The sequence below is a fragment of the Amphibalanus amphitrite genome, unplaced genomic scaffold, assembly GCF_019059575.1.
Source record: "Amphibalanus amphitrite isolate SeventyFive unplaced genomic scaffold, NRLGWU_Aamphi_draft 001561F_arrow, whole genome shotgun sequence".
In the NCBI taxonomy this organism is placed as follows: Eukaryota; Metazoa; Arthropoda; class Thecostraca; order Balanomorpha; family Balanidae; genus Amphibalanus; species Amphibalanus amphitrite.
In genome coordinates, this window is record NW_024883054.1 from 116862 (window position 1) to 132871 (window position 16010).

General features: G+C 48.1%; 2 protein-coding genes across 13 annotated transcripts in view; one reads left to right on the forward strand and one right to left on the reverse strand.

Annotated features, from left to right (window-relative positions):
• LOC122373847 (proton channel OtopLc-like) overlaps positions 1-2847 on the forward strand; it is a 69477-nt gene extending 66630 nt beyond the window's left edge. For all 12 annotated transcript variants that reach the window (XM_043352228.1, XM_043352229.1, XM_043352226.1 and 9 more), the window contains 2 exons: positions 793-966; positions 1356-2847. In XM_043352228.1, the coding sequence (XP_043208163.1) occupies positions 793-966; positions 1356-1490 (309 nt within the window). In that variant the 3' untranslated portion in view covers positions 1491-2847. The remainder of the gene's footprint in view (positions 1-792; positions 967-1355) is intronic.
• A 4531-nt stretch (positions 2848-7378) lies between these two features.
• LOC122373842 (early nodulin-75-like) lies at positions 7379-14800 on the reverse strand. Its single transcript, XM_043352217.1, has 4 exons — positions 14760-14800; positions 13840-14112; positions 9420-9509; positions 7379-9066 (listed from the first exon to the last, which is right to left on the reverse strand). The coding sequence occupies exons 2-4, from the start codon at positions 14102-14104 to the stop codon at positions 8219-8221; spliced, it is 1203 nt and encodes a 400-aa protein (XP_043208152.1). The 5' UTR covers positions 14105-14112; positions 14760-14800; the 3' UTR covers positions 7379-8218.
• Between the last annotated feature and the right edge of the window lie 1210 nt (positions 14801-16010).

Here is a 16010-nt window from a genome sequence, read left to right on the forward strand (position 1 = left end):
GATCTTGAACTCGGGTCATGATGATCACGTTGAATCATGTTCGGATCAGCTATGAATTTAGTTCGACCTTTTTTAATGAATCGATTATCGAAGCCAAATCCGACGCTAATCACAGCTCGCCGCGCAGGTCCCGACATCGTACAGTCTGGTAGTGAAAATTTGGGCTGGGAGGATTCCGAATTTAGAATTTAGCTGACCACGTAGCTGAAGACGATTTGTTCCACTCTCCGACCTCACTTGGCTGTGGCCGCTCCCACAGACCGCAGGCCAAGAGTCTCAGGAGTCTCACATATCGACCGCAGTAGCCATTCAAACCTGAGCTCTCACTACCAGGAACCTGATGACCTACCGAAAGGATAAATGTACTCGTAGATGCTGCATTCCTGTTTTGTGAAGAGGTCCATTGGAATAATAAATTTCAACAAGTTTTTCCTCCGAGTTTTCAGTGTCCGTTTTAGTGCTAGGTAAATGACCGTTGCTGTCTATCAAGGTATTTTCTCACAGCAGTGGATCACTGAACTTGCTTTCACCGTAGTTTCTATATTCTTCTAAACTATTCAACAAATGTTACAGCGTTATAAACGTTGCAACTTGCATCGGTATTGAATGTCTCCAAATTTCCCGTTAACTTGGCATTGGGCTGGTCGTGCTGACCGTTTACTGCATCTGCTCGTAACCGTACAAACCCCAAGCCATGTTTTCAAGTGTCAGCTGTGCAGGGCTATGGTAACCCCGTCCCAAGTTCAATGCCATCCCCTCGCTTCTAACGCCCCCTGGTCTCGTTGTCTTCAGGTACTATTCCAACTTCTCTACGTGGCCGACGTATCCAAGAGGGCCGTCTACCTGCCGGAACACGACCTCAGCAAGCCGGGACGTCAGGTGGTCACCTTCCTGCTGCTCTGCAACATCGCCCTCTGGGTCGTCTACACGTTCGAGATCAGGAAGGTCGAGGCCGACCCCGTGCAGGTGAGGAAGAATTGTGTGTGTGTGTGGGGGGGGGGGGGTCCGCTGTGGGCAAGGAGAGGAGTTGCATGTGGGAGTAAACATATCTGGTGGCGCTGCATTGGTCACTCTTTGAAATCCCGCCATGGAAAAGTCTGATAAGACGTGCCCAATGTTTTTGGCGAAACGTGGAAACCCGTGTGAGTGGTCTAACGTACCGTTTCACTAGCTAGTAACAGCCTGTCTGTAATCCATATAGCGTGCAGTGTGCTAAGTCATATGTCGCTCTCAGTCGCAGAAGCACTCACAAGTAATCCAAAATGGTACTTAGAACCAGTTTATCATACCTGCGAGTATAAACCCGCCCTAGTCGACACCTAACCTAACTGTGCCCCCGTTGTTTGTGTCCGCAGCTGAACTTTTACGGTCCGCTGCACTGGGCGGTGCTGCTGCGCGTCACCCTGCCGCTGGCCATCTTCCACCGCTTCCACTCGGCCGTGGTGCTGGCTGAGGTGTGGAAGTCGAGCTACAAGGCGCGCGCCGACTGAGCGCCCCAGCGCTGACTCCACCAACAGCTCCACACTCCCGGTCGGGGACGGACGCGCGCCGCTCGCCGCGCTGTTGTATGTGCTGCTGCGCCGTTCACTGTGTGCGTGTGTGTCGCCGAGTCTCTCCCCGACGAGCTGCTGCTTCACTCTGCGCGCCCCGCCCCGACTAGGGATGTGTGTTTGTACATGTACAACTCATCTCATGTTTGCTGCAGTGTAGCTGCGGTGGCGCGGCGGCCGTCCCGCCGCGGGCTGCGATCCCTAGTCCGGTGATCCCTCGTCCGGTCGACGGGCGGTCGCCGCCAGCGTACAAAAGGACGTCTTCTCTCTGGCCGGCCCCGGCGCCGGCTCCGGCGAACCAGTCCCGAACGGCCACCCGATTCCGGAGACGCTTTCACTGCCAGCCGCGGACGGGCCGGCGCCGCGGGCAGTCTGCCGGGAGCCATTAGCAAGACGCCCACTGGCCGGCCGCCTAATGCTCTCACGCTACTCACCCAAGCTGTACATAGGCGCGGCGCGGCACTTTGGGGTGCCCAGCGCCGCCCGCTTTCGCTTTCAGTTTTGCTACTGTACGCCGTGTTTTGTACCGTATTTGATATAGGTGCAGTTTTGTACCGCGAATGCTGGATGTCGCCGAGCGAATTGTGCGTGTGGGCTCAACGTCGGTCTCGTTGGCCGGTCGGACGGCCGTCTATTCTAGCAGCAGCTGCGGCAGCACGACGTGTAAACTAGTCATTATCGGGTGTGTTGAGGTGGACGTGTGAACCCGGCCACCAGCTCCCGACTGAGGCTGCCGAGACGGCGGTCAATCCAATACTCTCCGGCGCCGGGCCGATCATACCGATATTACCCAAGACCAGTGCTCCCGCCGAGTACCCGGAAAATCGGTCGGAGGACATCGCGTTCCATGATGAACTTTCGATGTTGACGACCGGGAGCGCGGAGTTTACGATGCAGTTTAGTGGCAAGGCTGGATCATGTGGCATTGTGGGAGACTGGGGAGGGGACGATCCCAGCGTCTGTGGGACAGATCTGCCGTTTGGAGGTGTGGGGGAGGCGGCCGGTGTTATATTCGGGCCGGTCGGAAGGGGAGGGGGCGGGGGCGACTCTCGCCGCGCTGTCAGTTCATGGGTCCATCGTCTGTGTGCTCACCGCCGCGCCGGCGCGCGCTAGCTAGCTTTTGCCTATGGCCGCCGGTCGATTCTTTGTCTTTGGTAGTAGCTGGTAGTGACGTGCTGGACGGTGGCGACGCCGCCCTGCGCCGGCGGCGACCACTTTATTGCTGCTTTACTAGCCGTACGTTGTCGGTACTATGGTGTCAACCCCGTGAATGTTCCACAATAAAACGTTAAAGTCACAGAGGGATTTATGGAATTTAATTCTGCGGTGCTGGATACCACTAATGTGCAAAGGAGCGTTCACAGCCTATTATAGCCCAGCTTGCATTTTGTGTAACTTGCCAACTCAGCGAGTCTCCAGACCTTTCGCTTAGATATTGCAATGTGGTCATTCTTATTAACGTGTGAGCCTTACGTACGCCTTAGTTACTACATTCTATTTCTGTCGCTGTCTTTGCCACGAATACCGCTACGAAACCACTGACCAGTGACCACTACCGTCACAGCCACTGAAGGCAGACTGATTTTCGATAGTTGCATTATTCCTCCTCGTCATCGAATAGAAGCATCTACATACCTCGTCAACGAGGTAACAGCTTTTCTATTTGCAGTAGTGGTCGAGGCGTGTGAGAAAACTGAGCGTACGTATCGGCTACAATACGGTTTTGTTCGGTTGTGATCGTTATGACTTGCATGTTTGCGCTTTAAATCTCCTTAACACACGACTTGAGGCTGTCAGTTCGGTTGTGGATCATCTTCCCAGCACAATAGCCTATTTATTAGACTACACACACGCATGCCTATGTCCTATTAGACCTGTTCGAGATAAATTTGGTACTTTGATACAACTGACATAAAATCTCACCTTATGACCTTATGACAAGTGTGCACACTTGTCAAATAATAGTGAAATAGTCATTACCGTATGTGTATGATGATAATTTATCGTTAGCGAGAACCTATTGTACGTTTAGTGCGTACTTCTCTGTGTATGGCTGAAGTTAGCTTGGGCTCTTGCTCCAACAGAGCCCACGGACCAAACCATTATCAGTTCGTAGTGCACAATTCCTTGACGAGTGTTGTGACAAGGCATATTACACACTGCGTAGTCGCTAATTCGTTCAGTTTATGTTTTGGTCGCCGTCCGATGCACCCTGTCGCTCACTGTCGCGACTCGGCGCCCACCCCACGGAACGGTGTCATGCCTGGGATACGTGACGGTAATTAGTTCGATAAACTGCCGGTGAAACTCACAGCGATCCGTGTGGCAGCGCGTCCCATGACGTGCAGCCTGCACGCGCGCTCCGACATCTGGGCTGACGAGCGGGCTCTGAGAGCGAACGACAGCCACGGCGTCCCACGGATCAGTGGCGCTGAACATTGCACGGGAAGCGGCCGCAGACGCTGCGCCGGGTGGGACAAAGATGAGCACTGCAGAGATACGGAACTGTTTGGGAAGTGTCAGGGAGATTGAAGATGGATGATTCATACTTACATGGACGGATAGACTACTGTTCCGCTGGGGATGGCGGATAGGCTACAACCGAATAGTTTTGCTAAGCCTTACGTTTATCCTAGTTGTATGTGTCTTTTTCCTTTTAAATGCGCATTCAAAATCTCGTCATGATTTTTTTCTCGTGAATTGTGAAAATAGCGGTCGTCGACTCGAGTTCCGGTTGCTTGAATTCATCTTGAATTGCACTGAAGTCCACATACAAAATATTGAAAGTCATATAGGGAAAATGTCTGCCCATGCACGATGATTATCACACTCTTTCTGTTTTTTTTTTCTTCAACTCATTTATTTCTTCTTCAGAGCCTTCCGTCACGTCCGATTCAGTTTTCACTAAATGACGATGTGCTTTTGTCTTCTAAATCGTGAGATCGGGATTTTCCAGCTGAAGGCGTCTATACAGCCCGAATTTCTGTGACAGCGCAGATACGAGATATCTTGAGATATGGGTCCTCAAGTCAGCGCCGTTTCACACTTTCTCGTTTATTTGGCATGGGTTCCTCGTAAAGTGTTTTTATCGTTTCTCTCCCCCCGGTTTTTATGTATTTACCTATTCATAGATAACATGAATCCCCAGTCCCCTACAAATACGAGGATGAATTCGATAATCTCAGGCTACCTAGGAGATTGTAAAAAGACTTCATAACCATCGCCAATAACCAGTGGTTTCCGCATTCGATAGGATGAGCGATAAACGATAAACGATAATTATCGCTGTTAAGCAAATCGGTTATAGTTATCGTTTATCGCTAAATTTTCAAAATTATCGCTCATCCACTTATCGCAAGTTACAAAAATTATGAACGATAAACGATAAAATGTAAAACGGGATGTTTTACATTTTATCATATTTAGATCAGAAGAAGGTCCGTGACCGAAAATTCATCACTTTTTTGTATCTTATCGAATAGCAACGAATACCAACGAATAAATATTTAGCTTTTTCGATTTTGGTAGTTTCAAGGAGATCCGGTCATTAAAACTTGTGTATTACGCTTGTATTATGCTCCTTGCTCAAGCACTCAACAGAGTAAAACGGGATGATGGAAAAATGGAAGACGATCGATCGACAGTGTGCCGCGCGACAATATGTGTGCGCAACCTGTTGCCATCTGCTAAGTGTATATATCTGCAAATAAACTTTAAGTACAGTTATTTAAGCTGTATTTCTCATCGCTTTTGTTATCGCTGTTAAAAACAATTATCGATCGTTATCGTTGTATCGTTTATCGTTTCGTTATCGCTTATCACCATATGCGCGAGAGTGACGTAAAGATTAAGCATGATACGATCCCACTAACATTCCGTGCGAGACTGATACGACAATGATTTCAAAACAATTACCGTTATCGTTTTTATCGTTTTATCGCTATCGCTGTTAATTTTTTGCAAATTTTTATCGTTTATGGTTTATCGTTATCGCAAACCTTACTTATCGTTTTATCGTTATCGCAGGTCCGAAAATCAGTTATCGCGGAAAGCACTGACAATAACTTCACGTCTATACTCTTCACCATATGCGCGAGAGTGACGTAAAGATTAAGCATGATACGATCCCACTAACATTCCGTGCGAGACTGATACGACAATGATTTTTCATCGATTATAAACGATCGGAATAACGAGCAGCGGGACACATGATAACTCATGATCTTTTGGTGGTGCAGCTAATTGAGAAGCTGTTGTTACATATATGTACATATGTACAGTCCACAGCAGAAGTAATGTGTGGTTTCAGTCATGGGTATGTTCTGCTTCTGAGGCCTAGGAACGATTAGCCAGACTGCAACGAGACTTTAACCCTATTCCTGGCGGGGGGGGGGGCTCAGGAGCCCCCCCCCCTGAGGTTTTTTGGTTATATCTCCCAAACGCTTTGAGCTAGGAAGCTCAAATTTTCTGACTTTTTCTAAAAGGCTTTTACGCAACATTTCTGAAAATTTTGAGTTGATCTGACCTCAGGTCAGGTCACCAGAGGCGGTTTGGTGACCCTACCTCAGAAAAGTTTGCAATCACGCCAGAGCTAGAGTTTTTGACCGATCAATTTCTTCTCTTCAGGCTTTAGTTAGGGTACCAGTATGTGCAATTTGTATATCTCAGAATTTTCATATCTGTGACCAGAGGTTAGGCCAGACTCGTGACCTTTACATTGCAAGCCTATGGGAAAATATTGAAACGCCTCCTGCTTCGTGTAAACGAGTCAAAACCACCCAGTTCTTTCAGTATTATGGAAGATTATCTCATCGGTGATGATCCTGGTGCCGCTAATTGATAGGGGCACCGGCAAAGGTCATCTGAGGTCATGTGACGTCATAAATCGTTTTTCTGTCAATAAATCACGACATGATGGTGCTAAAGACTTGTAAGTGGTACCAAACTGCTCGCCTGGTCAAGGCGCGTCGTTTGGTATGCAGCATGACCATACCCCACAACCTCATTGATGAATGACCTGACCTTGACCTCAGGTCAAATTTTAAATTGACCTGTGAAGGTCATCACATACTTATTTCGCATCGCCTCGGCGAGAGCAACAAAAAATGTATTGGTTTTATGTCTCTATGTTTCTTAGTTTAAAAGTTATATAGGTAACTAATTCCAAAACATTTTATCGTTGATGACCTCTGGTGACCTCAATATTGACCTGACCTGAAAATGTTTTATGTAAAAGTTGTAGATCTTTAAACGACCTATCAAACGCCGTTCGCCGTTTGTCGCTGCGATGTGTAGTTTTTGAGATCTGAAGGGGGGGGCCGAATCGGCCCCCCCCCCCGCCAGTTTCTTGTCCCGGCGGAGCCCGCCAGGAATAGGGTTAAATGTAGCTTACATATATCTTCACCCTTGCAGCTACAACTTTATCTATTGACGTCTTCTTTTCAATCAGTCCGCATTTAAAAATCGTCGGTCAAAGCCATCCGTTGAGATTGGTAAAACCACACATTACTGTAGCGGTGGGCTGTACGCTCCGCTGACTCATGCCGTGTATTTGTGATAACGTGCATGTAAATAATCGAGTTGTGCTATTGAACGTTTTATTTTCTGGCTTGGCCGGATTAATTAGGCGAACGCAAGACGACCCCACCCCGCGATGCATTACACAATACACGTAGTTATCAATCTTTCACCATCAATATTTCTTACCGATCAAAGAATAGTCAGTTGCCAGGTGAATGTTCTCGAGTGATAAGAGGGTGGGTAAAGGAAAGGTAAGTGGAGAATTATGCTTACACATAGTTGATAGGCACACCAAAAACACCAAAATCTTGTTTAGAAGGCGTTTTATTGAGCAATGATATAGTGTATCTCGGTACATGATTCAGCATATATGTACAGTACAACGCACAATGCACATATATTACATTCATACAAATAACATGGCAACAAGGCGTGCCCAGCGTCGCTGCAATTGAACTGGTAACGTTTTTAAATCATTTAAACGGTGGGATTCCGTTCGGTTTGTGTTATTGACCGGATTGTTAATTGTTTATTTGTTTATTTATTGGCATAGCGTCCACAGGCAAAGCCCCACTTACGGATGCAGTCGCACGGATGTTTCGACTGTTCCTCGGTGAGACCTCTCTCGGTGGCGCCGCCATGAGATAACTGGAATCACACGGCTGGCTGACCACAGACGGTGGAGACGGTGCAAAGACGGCTTTCACCCCCACACCGGCGACGGGAGCAGACGGCCACGGATCGCGACAGATGGCGGCTGTTCGGCTCTCCGCGAGATGACATGACACACACACACATAATAGTTTGTTACTGCCGCACAGCGGAAAACTCGTCACTGAGAGACGTGAAACACGAACGGTCTCTACGCGTGGGACAAACTGCCGTTTGCGCAGATGTGTGCTGGTATAAATATAACTTTTTGATGTAACAATTAAATACGCTTTCGAAACATTTTTTGATGATCACTGAGGTGTTGAAATAGTTCTATGTTCACAGTACGGTCCCTTCTGCCGTCCAAATTTGCCAACCGTCTATGTACATATATGTACTGCCACTCCTTCTGCTCTCAAGCTCTTGCCCCTCATGCTCACGCCTTTCAACCAGTCTTTCCCACTGTTCAAAATTGTTCTCTTCTGTCGCCGTTGTGCTCACGCCTCCTGTCCCATCTCCCCACTGTCCGCCGCCATGCCGTCAGGCTGCACTGTCGAAGCCGTCAGCTCAGAACCGGCCGTGGCCAGTGAGTAGAGCGGCCCCGGCAGCTGGGGCGGCGCGTACCGCAGCGTGGGCCGCACGCGCTCAAACAGCGGGTGCTCCCGGAACCCAGCGTGCTCCGGACGCGGGTGCTCCGGTCGCAGATGGACCGGCCGCGGGTGACCCACTGGGTGCTCCAGCTTTCCCTGACGGTTCACCCCGAAGTTCTTCTCGTTCTCTTGATAAGCGTTGGCGATCGCTGCGATGAACGGTGCCGGGTTCAGCGACTTAGGCTGCCGGGACGAGGAGTGCTCTTTTGGCTCGTCCTCAGAGTAGGGGAACCTGTGTGCGTACGGGCGCGGCTCGTGGTACGCCGGCGGCGGGGGCGGGGGCGGCGCGTGGTACACGGCCGGCAGCGGCCTCAGGTACACCTCGGGCGGGGGCGGCGGGTAGTGGGCGGCCGGCGGCGGCGGAGGCGCGTGCTCCGGCTCAAACTGAGCGTTCACGCGCTGGTGGACCTCCAGGAACGGGTCGGCGTGCGGCACCGGCTCCGGTCGGGCGTGACCCCGCGGTACGTACACGGGCGGCGAGTACGGCTCCGGCCGCGGACCGTCGTACCCGTGGTACGGGTACCTCGGCCTCGGGTACGGCACGTACTGAGCCGCCGGTCGGTACTTGGGATGCTCGAAGATCTCGTTCGGGTGGCGACTGCGACCGGATGGCGCCGAGGCGAACGGAGGTCGCATCTCGAAAGGAAACGGAGAGTTGTAGTCCCGGTAGTCATCGTGCTTGTAAGGCGTGTAGTCTGCCAATGGAAACGCCAGCTTTAGAACGATCAAATACTATCAGTTACCAGTGTTTGCCACACATCCTCGCACCATGAATCATTCGACATAGCTTACTCATTCTATGCAACTTTGTAATTTTAATATTCCCTGAAACATATGGGAGTGGGCTTACCCATTTACTTTCTCTCTCCCTAATAGTTGGACTTGCACAATCAGCAAACGGCAGAACCGCCGATTATGCGAAATATGCCGAACATTTGCGGTCTCATCCAATTGGACGATTAGCTGAGCCGTGCTCTGTATCCCGCCGCCGCAGTTTGTTGTGGTCGCGCTCTGATCCGAAGGCAGCAGTGCAGTGGAGGTGACTCACCGTCACGGTAAATGACGCTTCGCTCCGCCTTAGAGCCTCCATCCGATGCTTCGGATGCGTCGTTTGCTTGTGTCAGGAGCTGCGCGTTGTCTGAGACAGAGAGAAACAGATGTCAAATGATCCATCAATCTTGAGATGGGATACTTCAGCCCAGGTCACGGTTTCCAATATCCCTCTGGTGTTATCCTACCCCCGTTTATTTGTGTATCTATTGAACGTATACACTATAGTAATGAAGCCTTAGCCATTGACAATTAACAGAGTTATATTACAAAGCTGATTAAACAAATGGACCGTGCGGCATGCACCGCGAGAAGAGACCATTGATCCCAGCTGAGCCACGTAAACCCTAATACCCGCTCCAGCGCATCGATGTGACGCGAAACGTCTCGGGCGACGCGCGTCGAAACATCGTGAGCGACGCGCGTCGTCACGGCTCGGTTCCAATGGAGACCGAGGCCGGGGCGGTGACGATTCTGCCCGGAGGAAACTCTCTGCCGCCCCGGGTCCCACCGGGGATCGGTGGCGCGTGACACCCGAGTCCACACTTAGACCGCGCCGAGGACATAGTCATGAATTTCACTGGACATGTGAAACGGATCGTCAAACCTAGTCACCATGGCGTGACGAATTAAAGGTGGCCGTGTATCGCCAAGGCCGCCACAAGGGTGCTGTATTACGCAAATGGCCTGACAGTCCATATTTCAGTCAAAAAGTTCAACAATCGACATCAAGTTTCCGGCTCAGCTTATTTGCACATGTTTGACAGGGCCGAATTTATTGGAGTGCACACAATAACTTAACTTGACACGATGTATGGAATGAAATGCATGAGTTAAAAACGATGGTCTGGTAAAGATTATTGCACTTTTATGTAACCACCAATCGATTAGACCTTTGCCCTATATGTGCATATCGGGTCGAGGCTGCTGAGCGTAGCTACTAGAACGTGAAGTGGTTTCGAGCCAGTACAAGGCTGTTTCGTATATATTTAATTAATCATTTCGAGACTGTGAATTACGCACGCTGGTGCGATTTGCTGGGTGACTTTGTAACACCCGATGTCTAATGGATCCCGTGACAGGGGCACCCAGCACTTGGAAAGACAGCCATCCATTTCATCGTTAAAGGGACTATCCCACCTTCTAAAATGTTGTTAAAACCAGTTAAATTGTGCCCGACTTTATAGATTGGATGACCAGGAACACGATTCTGGCATTTATTTTTCATTAAACATCTTAGGCTTCCCATATTCCAAACACAAACTTTCAAATATGTGACGTCACAGCCCAAAATTACCTCCTTCCCCAGGCCACATTACTGTCAAAAAGCCGATTCTTTTTACTATGTAGGCACCACAACAAAGTTCAGACCAAGTTTTAAGCGATTTTTCAACGAACAAACCCAATTAAATCAGAATGACTAAACGAGGTGACGTCACACTAACGGTCGCTCCATGTTGAAGATAGGGCCTTGTACAAGGCCCATTTTCAAATGAAGGGAACGAATTTCTTCAACACCAAGAGGCCGCGGGGGTTGCAACCTAGATAGATAGTGGTTTCTGAACCTCGCCGCAAACTTGGCTATCTCAACTCAAACCCCATGTTAAAGGTGGGATAGTCCCTTTAAAGGGACACATTTTAAAGCATTTTATGATTTAAGAAATGATAACACTGACATTTGTTCCACAAAGTGTTAGGTATATATTTTTCAAACTGAGTTTTTTTTTAATGAAGAGGTCGCAAAATTGCCCTAGCGTCTGGTGAACGACGTAAAAACGAGATTAATGTTACCTACATCCCGTCGACCTTATCAATCGCTGATAATTTCAGAGCAATCGTTTGGTCGATGAGCCTGTCGCTTCTATCTTATTTATTTTATCATGTCGGATTTGCCTACTTACGAAAAAATGTTTTATATAAAGCACAATTTCTTTGTAATTTTAACCCGTTATTTCTTTTTTTACGAGGTTAACAAAAATCGGAACAAAGATCATCGAAGATGTGTAGCTCTATAAAGTTTTAACCTTATATATTTTGCGACTGCAAGGAAGCTATAAGCGTTTTACATTTCACTATAGTCAATGTTTAGATTGGCAGAGACCATTTTGGATAACGCTGAGAACACAGTATTATCATTCAAGGAATCGCTCGCAAAAAGGCATCAAATTATCCGAACTCAAGCTGCATATCTTCCAATGATAGGTACATATCTTTTTTCTGGATTTTTTTTAGCTTTCAAATTTGACCTTTTTGCATGCATCTCAGGCTGCATCATGTCGAAGTCATGTTGGTTTTGAGGGTTGAATGTAATTCCATGGATGATATAACACTGGATTGGTGTCTCGTGGAAATTAACATTGGGATCCGCGACATTGGGATCAGGCCTGCCATCTAGCGAGAGAATTATCGTAAGTTAGGAGCAAGCCGAATGAACGCCATCTCTCAGCATTATGACACACGTGGGTGTGGTGTGTTAGTTGGCTTGAAGTGCATATTCCCACGAGTTGGAGGTAATCTTACTGGTCCTGAGACGACAAAAAACGTCCTAAATGCTTGAAAGCCAAAAACGTCAAGCGGTCTTTAGGTAATAACGAAAATAAAATGCGTAAGACGGTGTGTATTGAAACGCCCAGTCACATCGGCTTGTACGACCTTTTATATGGTCATTTACTCACAATGGTAAAGCAGTTTGACAATATGTCACTTACATATTTGGTAGGTTCATTTCTTCTTCTCCGAATTACGCCCGATTTTCTTCATCTTAGTTAATGTTACGGCACGTGTCACGTGCCAACTTAGGGGTGTCGAAATTGTTCCACATAAAGTAACTCCGCAATGGCTGGGCCAATTACAGTAAAACTTCGTCAATAGTTAGGCACCCAGTGGCCAATGCATTTCCATGTGTCACTATGGGGGTGCTACTGCACGTGCGCACGTGCGGGGTGCCGCTTCCATATCTCAAGAACGGCTGGGCGGATAACACTCAAACTTGGTACACAAATGTCACATCGATGCTCGCACTGCATTGATCAGTGCTTACATTGGTGCAGAGCTGTTAGGAAAACGATGAAATGAGATGCGTGGTGTTTATGCCTTTCTTTTCCAGCAGCTGATTGATTCGCAACAGGAGATCCTTGTTTGCAAAGGCTTCGTCTCCCTTTTCCACCCCTTGTTTAAAATAGCATTAACAATGTACGAAGAAGATCACACATAAAAGTTGTTTTAGGCAGCTATCTTGGGCCAGGGCTGCGAAGTTGTAGTCAGAGCCAGCGGTTCTGTTCCGACTCGTAGTCGGTTGATTTTTAAAAGCTGTAGCCCGAGTATGAGTCGAACGTCACCGAAAAGTCATCACTCCACAGACTTACCAGGGCTGCAGGCGGAGTCAGAGTCGGAGTCTGCGTGAATTGACAGTTCTGCCCGGAGGAGTCGGAGTCGATATTTGGATACCGGAATCGGAGTTGGAGCCAAAGTTACTGAAATTTCATCGACTACGCACCACCGGTTGGGTCCTTTTCATAGAGCGTCTTGAATGACATATTGAGCGGCAATGACGTTAGCAATTCCGTTTAAGTTTTTCATTAGACTTATAGATAGTACTAACGTTCGTTTTGTTCTTTGATCGGACAATTTGTTTGATTTAGGCCAAGTAAAGACTCATGTGAAAAATAGCGAAAACGACACGTGCTGGCAAAGTCTCCAATAACTCCCTGTTTCACGATTTAATGAGGAAATAACATGGAACTGCTTATCTTATTACTGACCCTGCACATAAATCTATTAATTTCTTCGCTTTTACTGACATATAAAGACATAACCTTTTGAAAAATTGCACAACAAGCCTGCTACTACACCACACTCCCGTGTGTCACAATGCTAATCAGCGGCGTTCACTCGGCTTGCTCCTAACTTACGACAATTCTCCCGCTAGATGGCAGGCCTGAGCTCAATGTCGCCAAAAACTGCGAAGACACCAATCCATTATTATCTCATCCATGGTAATTCGAACAATCACTACGTTTCCATGACACGTCTAAATCGATTTAGCGAAATTTCACGTGCGTTTTTCTCGGAAACTATTTACCTTATGCAAAAAATGAGCGTAGATATGGTTTTAGCTAGCACCTAATCCTATATTTACATTTTTAAATTACGCCTAAATGCTATGATGGAGCAAATCCATTTTTCAAAATTGGCTTAGATTGTGTCATGGAAACGTAGCCAATGTTTGAAAGCTCCTGACATCTGGAGGCCTTTTACAGACCTTCACAGCGAAAGTGTATTCTCAGGAGCGTAGTTTAGTATTATAAGTTTCCCGACGTGCTTTGGTAGCGATGTGCAATGCAATAAATATGCATCATAATTATATGCATAATAGCTTTAGGGACTCAACCAAAGGAAAAACATTCGAAGCCACATACCTGTTTTGTCGTCACTGGCCAAACAGACTCCGGCCAGGAGGCAGATGGAGCAGAGATACGTGAACCAGCGCGGAGCCGCCATGGTGCGACCGAGGCGTATCTTCGACTGCGGATCGGCGGGTCCGTGCCGAGGTTTTACCGGCACCCTCTCTCTGAGGCCACCAGCCGAGCGGAACAGAGGCCCTGCGCCGCGCCGCGGCTCTCCCCGGCCGCTCCTTTCCCTCTCTTCTGTCTGTCTTCTCATCCTTCTCCTTTTCCTTTTCATGTCGCCGACTGTGCGCTAAGAAGGTTTGGTGACAGAGGCAGTCAACTGGACAATTTGGCCGACTGGCTATTCAAATGTGTGTGTGTAGGAGGGTAATGTGGCGGGCACGACTGATGCTTTATAGGCACGATCTGATCCATGATAGGAGGTAAAAAATGACAAATCGTGTTCCGCTGGAGCTTTTTTGTCAGCATCATAGAGCAGTCAGCAGACACAGTCACCAATCGGTTGTGCTTTCAGTAACTAATGCACTCTTGTGACTCTCCTCATGCGTAAAAGCAAGTCTATTGGGCATTGGCCTATTTAAAAAACTGCAAAACTCGTCTTTTTCACTTTTCAAGAGAAAGGCTCTGAATCGGGATTGCAGTCACATGATTATGACACCCAGCCAGACCGTGCATCCTTCATCGTGCATTTGCAATCCGAATGGCCCACAAGCCACCTGCACTCCCCGCCACCCAAACCGCCGAAAGGTCGGGCCCATCACCGGACATATAAATGGTATAAATGCTACTTTATTCGACTGATAACAAAGTGCACCCTCCACAGTGAGCCGTATACTACAAAGCCTCCTCGACCCCACCGCAAGTGAGACAGATCAAGCAAAGCTTTAGTTCCGTCCCTCTGACGCCAGACGGCGCGGCGGTGTCCTCACACTCGGGTATGCCAGTTTCCAGTCGCCTCGGCACTCGATATATGAAACTTCCGCACAGGATAAGTCTGCAGTTGGTGTAGGAGTAGCCGCAGCAAGTTCAAGTCCGTGAATGGGATGGATCAAGCCCGAGCATGTGAGGACGTTTCGCTTGGATCCTCCAACTAATCAGAAATTACCGATCGGACGATGAATGTGGACCCTGGCTTCGTCAACCCTTTCCGGTCCAAACGGTCGAATTGTGATTTATGTACAAGTACGAGTGATTTATGTATTATGTACGAGCAAAACGTAGTCGATACTGCAAAAGAAAGTAGCCACCAACATGGGCGGCAAGCTCTCTGAAATATGACACTTCTATTTGATTTTACCAGGACAGAGCGAAACCAGGATATTTTCACTGCCATAAATGTGAGCTACGTGAATGGCATGGACCATGGATGCAGAGCCGTTGAAATTTCAGACGGCTCCGGCTCCGGCTCCGGAGAAAAAAAACGGCTCCGGTTCCGGCTCCGGCTCCGGGTGAAATGTCATGGTGGCTCCGGCTCCGGCTCCGGCTCCTAGTAAAATAATCCGGCTCCGTCTGCTCCGGCTCCGGCTTCTACTCAGTACATCCCCTATGCGATCCATTAAATACGGGTGGAAGAAAAAAGGCAATGGGATTGGTACTCGTTGCTTCTGTATTTGTATAACAAGGCTATTTTGAATAGGTACCACATTGTTTTACGCCTGGTACCTACTGTCAAAACGAACTAGGTAAATAATTTTTTCCTCTTAAAAAAGGAGCCGGAGTCGCCCCCTTTTTTGACGGCTCCGGCTCCGGTTCCGGCTCCGGGATATATTGTTTCACGGCTCCGGCTCCGGCTCCGGCTCCGGGCAAAATATGCCGGCTCCGGCGGCTCCGGCTTCGGCTCTGGCTCCGTCTCCACTAGAGATGTCAATCGGATAGCAACTTTTTGGTATACCGATACCAAATCGATACCAACTTGGTATTTGGTATTTCAATCGTAATGTGTTTGGTATTTTGTTGGTATCATAAACCCTCGCTAATGTAAAAGAGACTAAGAAATCGGTAAAAAGTTGGTATTTCCCTCATTTTCCCAAGTTGGTTTGGTTTCGGTATTTTCCCGTGGCTTTGATTGGTATTTGGTTTGGTATCGGTATTCCGATTTTCCGTAATTGACATCACTAGTCTCCACATCCCTGGAATGGACCCATCACGTTTTGTGATTCAGGTCATTCAACACATGACTT